Source organism: Glycine soja, chromosome 10 (assembly GCF_004193775.1).
Source record: "Glycine soja cultivar W05 chromosome 10, ASM419377v2, whole genome shotgun sequence".
NCBI classification, from domain to species: domain Eukaryota; kingdom Viridiplantae; phylum Streptophyta; class Magnoliopsida; order Fabales; family Fabaceae; genus Glycine; species Glycine soja.
In genome coordinates this window covers 46,326,125-46,333,217 of record NC_041011.1, presented here as the reverse complement: position 1 = coordinate 46,333,217, position 7,093 = coordinate 46,326,125, and the positions used below count along the sequence as shown (strand labels likewise).

The window sequence follows — 7,093 nt, the reverse complement described above, 5'->3', positions numbered from 1 at the left end:
TGAATTCAAAATACAGAATATAATAAGATAACTAATAGATAATGTGAAAAAAAATACATGATAAGATTATTGCAATTAGTAAATAATGTGAATTCAAAATACATAATAATACAAATTATAGTTAAAAAACAATGTAAATTCAAAATTCATAACATAATAAGATGTATATAGTTAAATATACAAAATAAATGGGTACTATTACACCATTTAATAACTCTTAACTGAATCATATTTTTTTAAAAATTCACAGTCAGGTTAAAAGTTATTTCCACATGGATAGAAGCTAATTCTCAAACTTTAACCGTAGATGCCGTACTATATGAATCACGTGTGCAACAAACATAAATACTTCGGATAAACAAGCTTGGTAGATAATTAGATATACACCTGTATAAGTTATAAAATCAGTTAGCCTATGATATAGTTGATCAAGAAAAGAAAATCAACATAATATACGTGAAGAATGACAGAAACTAACCATCAGGAAAAAGAAAAATTCAATTTCTCAAAGAAGCTCATCAAAGATCAAACAGATGTGTCCAGGCAAAAGGGCTCATCATATGAAACGTAAACTCAATCAAATCAAAGGAAGTTCCTCTGAAAATTTCCAGAAGAAAACCTTGAAGATAAGTTCTTAGTCATGCTTTCTGAATCAAAATTTACAGTTTTCCTTCCAGCTGTCAGATCCTTTTCACGGTCCCATGGCTTCCATGGATGTTGACCCACCCAGTCTTCCTTCTCCGGCTGTTGCTTCACTTCCTTCAGTTCCTTGGACTTTTTCTTGGATTTGCTAGCAACCTCTTCTTGATACTTCTGCACCAATGTTTTTGACCGTTTTGCTTTATTGTATTTGTCCACCAATTCTGCATCCGCACTAGCCCTTTTCTTATCCTCTTCATTTGAAGCTAGTGCAGTAGCTTCATTGTATGCTTCCAAATAACTGCCATGTAAATGTCATTTTGGCTTTAAAGCTCTTGATTTCAAGGAGTAAACTAGATAGGTTGTAAGAAAGAGAAATTGTCCAACCAAAGCATTTCTAGAATGAAAGAGGATACATACTTCATCTTTGCTTTCTGGGCCCTGTCCAAAGGGGTGTCTGTCCAAACACTAGTATCACCTCTACCTTCCTTTGGGCCCCGGCTAAAAGTGGTTGATTGCATAGTCATACCACCAGGCTGAAACACAAATACATTAAATAAGTGGGTATTATTTAGAAGAAAAACTGAATTCTTTCTTTATTAAATAAGTCTCAAGCAATTTTTTAAAATTAGAATCAAATTTAATTAAGAGAATATTAAAACAGATTTTAATAATGAGAATTATACTATACTAAAAAAACTAACAAAAAAAGTCATAGTGTGGGTCTGAAACAGTAGGAGACATTCTGCAGGTCTAAAATTCCCCCCTCCTATTCAGTGTTTGAATAATTCTATTAACAGCAACCAGAAAGTCAAGCATATAACTGTTAAAGAAAACATGAAAGCTCCCCATGTAGATATGTCCCAATGTAGATTTAGAATTACAAGACATGTTAGATATGGTTGAGCTGTGATAATTATTGTGGGGTAGGAGAGCAAAGCACCCAGAAATTGAACAAGGAACCAGGGACTATGCTAAGGACTTGAGGCCTACGTAGGATGCAAGAAATTAGGGTTCATTCGAGAGCAAAGGAAAGTTAATAAAAAAATCCAATCAAAATCCTTCTACAATTTTAAACAGAATTCACAAAATGTGGCTTTATAGTTTCAATATGTTAAAAAGCAGGATGGATTAGTGGCTTCTACTTTCTAGAATTACTTCAGATGTATGCCCCAAAAAAGAGGTCCAGACTTGCTTGAACAAATTATCAGAAAAGCAAGGAGATGTGAGATCCTAAGCATCAGACCTAATTCTTTAGGCATCACAACTTAAGATGAAACTGTATCATATAACCCAAAGAAAATGGCTTTGCAGTTTCTTAAAATGCTTAGAAATTCATTTCAAGGATTTAGAAACATCCCACTACCAAAAACCTCAACCCACAAAGAAAACTAAATATATATGAACACTAAGCCCCAATATAACATAACCCAAGCCAGTTTAAAACTTCTAATTGGTAAGTGGTAACTACAAATTACAAAATCAACTAAAATATATCCAAGATCATATATATAAAGCTAAAGTGACTCTATATTATATCATAATCATAATTAAACCATGTTTCAAAGTTACTATATATTATACCATATAGATGGGTTACACAGGACTTACTTTCCTTTCTGGAGGTAGTGTTGTCATCCACTCATCCCTTTTTGGTTCTACTTTAACCTCTGTTTGTGCCAGAAGCTCTTCATCACCCTCCATGGAAATACCTGCCACAGATTTCCTAGCAATAAGATAACAAAGTTCACAAGTAATAGCAACCAACTGCACGTCCTCTCATTTCAAGAAAGAAAAGTAAAACCTTAAAAATATGGGGGGGGGGGGGGGGGAACATGTTTGTTCATGCCAGACCAATTTTCCAACCTCAAATGTCACAAGACAACTATTCAATACCAGCAAGAAGCAAAAGTACATCCCACTAAAGTCATTCCAAAGACCACAAATTAAGCACACTATCACCAAATTATCTGGCACTAACACTTTGTGTTGGTTTATTGACATATGACAGTAAAGTACCTTCTCCCAGCAAAAGGATGGATCATTAGAATTAAGAAGAAAATAATAATAAAATAGGCTTACAAAATGAGTGTAATCATAATGTAAAGTAAAACTAGGACATGAGGTATGACTTGAAACAACCATAAAAAATTTCTCCTTTAGTTCATGTATTACAACCTTTAAATACCAAAATATTAATACATTTTTCTTTCGTTTACATAAAAGAGGCAATATGCTTTATGAATGTCAGAAAATGTAATCCCCACCACCATTAAGCCCCAATGGAATGGACAGATTTGAATTTTGCTCTTAATTTTCCTCCACACCCACTCCAACAACCTTCTTTTCATGTTTTACTTGGGGGGACTGGTGCTACAAGTATCTCTATCACAAGATAACCCTTTCAGTTTTTCCATCCTCTTTCCAACTCTTTCCCTTATCAAAGTTAAGTTCATATCACTCATTGATATATTAAGCATGTTATGCAGAAAAGTGACCTGAACTAACTTAACAAGAATGCTCTACAATATGGAACTCACCTTGAGATCTTCTCCACAGTGCAGCCTCACGCATGGTTTTAAGTTCAGCCTGCAGTCAAACGAAGATATTAAGATTTTCAATCACCACTATTACAGCCACACAAATAAGTTCAAGGTACCTGAAATTGCTCTTGTTCTTGTTTGAGTTTGATTTTCTCATCCATTGCTTTCCTCTACAAAAACCACACAACATCTTCTTGTTAACAAAAAGCATTCAAATATATCAGAAAGGAAAAGTATCTAACTTATATGCCAAATGCCCAAACTTGAGAACAAAAAATCTTTTGAAAAAAAAATACATGCCAAAACAAAACAGCAATTTTAATTGAAGAAATTCTATAGGGAAAAACCAGAGGTAAAGGAAATATATGAGAAATAAATTAAGCAACAATCAACCAAAAAGAAAAGAAAAAAACAAAAGAAAACCCAGTCCCAGATATAGATAAAGCAATTAATCAAATATGTCACAAAAAGAAAGAGCTGTAAGCATGTCCCACAAAAAGCACCATTAACTTCAGTAATAAACCATCCTTCTAGCAGGCTCACCTTTTCTGGATCTTGTAACTCTTTGAAAGCTTTATTTAACTTAATAAAAGCCTGGTGAGCTTGTGGATGAGAGCATTTATCTGGATGAACCAATAGTGACATCTTCCAGTACCTAAGGGGAATTAATCAAGAAAACATTAGCCAACCAAATAATCTTGCTTATATGTAGTCGTTATAATGGGATAAGGTTTGGATTTCTTTTCAATTATTGCATAGAATACAAAAAATATATTTTAGTAGCTTTTCCTTTTCAGTTCCCAGTATAGACATAGAATGCCTTGAGTACATCCTTAAAAGTTAAAGAAAATCAGTTCTTTCTCATCACATCTTTAATATATTATTTACCATGATAAATTATGTTTTGAGTTCAAGACAGGCTGTTATAGTCTACATTTTGTACGTAACATGATAATACAATGATTTGGATCATGAAGATTTCCAAAAGAACTTAATAACTTCTTTGGAGCAGTAGGCGGCAAAATACTGAATAATCATCCAGGCAATGCTTTTTTAACTAATTCTGCTGTGGGGGCAACAAAGTTGAATCAGTTTTTAAAATAATTAATTCAAAAACAAAATTAACCCGAAACTTTTATTACTTAAAGAAGCAAATGAGAGAACATACTTTTTCTTCATGTTGTCACTGGACATATTATGGTTAGCTCCAAGAACATCATACGGGCTGTCTGCCTCAACTTCCATGATCCTGGTTACCTGAGAAATAAATAGGTGATGACTTGTGCCTCCACATTCAATTACAAATAAATAATTAAATATCCAAAATCTATTTCTGTAATAAATTAACAAGTAATCTAAGAATTGAACAGTTTTCCCTCCCCCATACCTTCGCATAGCGAAGAGCCTCTGGGCAATGGGGTACGAAGTTTTTTTTTTTTATAAGAAACTATTTACAAAAAGAAAAGATAGAAATTACAAAAACGCAAATGACAAATTGTGTAAAACAAAAAGATTAAATAAAAAAATATAAAGATTCCCATCTTCAAAGAGCCAAACTACCACCACTGCCACTCAAAATAATCCCGCTAAAGATGAACAGATGGAACTCCCCAAGAGACTCCACGACCAAAGGAAATCAAACTATCTTATCCCATAACAAAACTGATCATTAAAGATTAATCCAAATACAGCAATTTATGACTCATCGAATTCAGAGGACTGATTGTTCAGTTTAGCTGAAGGAGGCTATATAATCAAAGGAGACAGTAGAAGCATATGCCACCAAATTGAAGTTCTTTCTCATGTTCCCCAAATAAAATCTTTATCTTATAAGTGGAATACCATACATCAATCACTAAATCTGATTATTTTATTTTAATAATTGAAGAAACAACAAATAATCCTGATTAACGACTATTGGGATTAAATACCTCTTCAAAGCGTTCTGCTTCATTAGCTGATTCTGCTTCAGAAACTAGAGCTGGTGGTGGAGGTCCTACAAATAGTTCAGAATCGTCGTCCAATTCGGCATCTCTAAAGACATTAGTATCAAAGTATCATCATTGCCGTTGTCAGATGTGAATTGACTCAATTGAGCCAGGAAACATAATCAACAAGAACTTAAATGGGGTGGTACCTGAGCTCAGTCTGTGCCTCTGTTAATTTCGCAGCAGCAGCGAGTAATTCAGCTGATGGCATTGCAGGGCCAATCACCCTGCACAATAAAGTAAGTGATAATTTCGAAAAATAAAAAATAAATATCAACAAAATGACAAAAAAAATTATCACTCATCACCTTCTTCGAGGACCAACAGAATGATCCTCTGGAGCTGCCGTTGCATGGTCATCCACCATCTGTTCATTTCCAGAATCTATTGGAACTGAACTTGATTCAGGCAATGGTGCCGAAGTATCAGCTAGCTCATTCATGGGATTCATATTCATATAGGATTGAATCAGAGGGCCAACAACATCCAAAGTAGGGCGAGCTTTAGAACGCAGCAAGAAAACCCTATCTCCATTCTCCTTAAGGTTTAACGAAAGGAACAGCTTTTTCAAACGCTTCGCTAAAGATTTTTCTGATATACCCTTTATGTCAACAGCTTGTCCATCATCAATCATTTGCAAGAGCTAAACCCAAACACAACAGCAACAAGACCATTAAAAACCAAATGAATCAAGCATATGTATATATATGCATCATACAATACTTTCATTGACCTAAGAGCGTGCAATAATAACCAATTTCAATTTCAAATAGTGGTCACCAAAAAAACACTTAACAATGGAATTGACATAGTGTGAGAGTAGACATTAAAGTGAAACCTGTTTCAAATCGTTGCCGACATCGGGAAACTCTTTCATCATTTCGGTTAAGACAGTTTCAGGCTGAACCCTAGGTTGTTCGTGTTCCCCCTCCTCCGAAGAGTAGGAGTCATCGGAATCGTGGAGCCTCCTCTTCTTCTTTTTGCGCTCTTTGTCTCTCTTCTTACTCCTTCGCTCATCCTTTCCCTCGCTCTTTCTGCGCCGCTCCTTCTCGCGCCGCCTCAGCCGCCGCCGCCGCCGCGAAGAGTGGTCGGAGTCCGAGGACGAAGAGGATGAAGAAGACGGCGAGTCTTGCACACGACGGTGCTTCTTTCTGCTGTTACCCATTTTGGGGATTCACCGATTCGGACCAAAATCCGCACTGCATATGATTCAGGAGAAGAGAGGAACAACGAATCAAAATCAATTCAATCGATTTTTCATGGCTGATTTATTTATTTGTCTATTTATTTTTTAGAACTTTAGAATCTTTACTCGTATTTTACCGCTTTTCCCATTAATTTTCTAAATTCCCAACCCCCCCCCCCCCCCTCCTAAACGTGTGATTCAATTCAACTGTTCACAGATTAATGATGATAAGAAAATAAAAGTTTTTAGTAAAAAATATTTGTTATGGGTAAAATATGATTTCCTTTTTTTCAATGATTAATTTTTGTTACTGGACACACATACCTTATAGCAAAACGAACAAAAATTATTGATTTATAAAATTACAAACCAATATTATAATTAAAAATAAAATGAATTAAAATTATGAATTCGAGAAATTAGATCAATCAAAAATTATAATTTAATCTTCTTTTGTTTGTAATTTGTGGTAGTTTTTATGGAAGTTGTATTGATTTTTAACTCCAACAAATTTTCATGTAGGCTCAGATACAATTGATTATATTTCAAAACAAAAAACGATGTAGAATTTAATTATTTTAATATTATTAATGTTATTTTTTGTTCATGCTAATTTTATAAATTGATCTCACTCACTTCAAATTTTTAATGTAATCATTTTTTTCTATTATTTGTTAATTTCTTTCTTATGTTTTTTCTGTTATACTTAATGAGTTAGACATTTTATTTTATAGGGT

General features: G+C 34.1%; 1 protein-coding gene across 1 annotated transcript; it reads right to left on the bottom strand.

Annotated features, from left to right (window-relative positions):
- Positions 1 to 396: 396 nt before the first annotated feature.
- LOC114372192 lies at positions 397 to 6,466 on the bottom strand. The gene is made up of 11 exons (XM_028329643.1): positions 6,009 to 6,466; positions 5,479 to 5,813; positions 5,320 to 5,397; positions 5,114 to 5,216; positions 4,351 to 4,439; positions 3,726 to 3,837; positions 3,299 to 3,352; positions 3,180 to 3,228; positions 2,251 to 2,351; positions 1,060 to 1,175; positions 397 to 940 (listed from the first exon to the last, which is right to left on the bottom strand). The coding sequence occupies exons 1-11, from the start codon at positions 6,333 to 6,335 to the stop codon at positions 583 to 585; spliced, it is 1,722 nt and encodes a 573-aa protein (XP_028185444.1). The 5' UTR covers positions 6,336 to 6,466; the 3' UTR covers positions 397 to 582.
- Between the last annotated feature and the right edge of the window lie 627 nt (positions 6,467 to 7,093).

What these genes read in the sequence shown, in the direction of transcription:
- LOC114372192 (XM_028329643.1), bottom strand. Translation starts at nt 6,335, where the DNA reads ATGGGTAACAGCAGAAAGAAGCACCGTCGTGTGCAAGACTCGCCGTCT. An exon ending in AGTTACAAGATCCAGAAAAG is followed by an intron (nt 3,353 to 3,725) that starts GTGAGCCTGCTA and finishes TGGTTTTTGTAG; the next exon opens with AGGAAAGCAATGGATGAGAA. An exon ending in AAGAACAAGAGCAATTTCAG is followed by an intron (nt 3,229 to 3,298) that starts GTACCTTGAACT and finishes GTTTGACTGCAG; the next exon opens with GCTGAACTTAAAACCATGCG.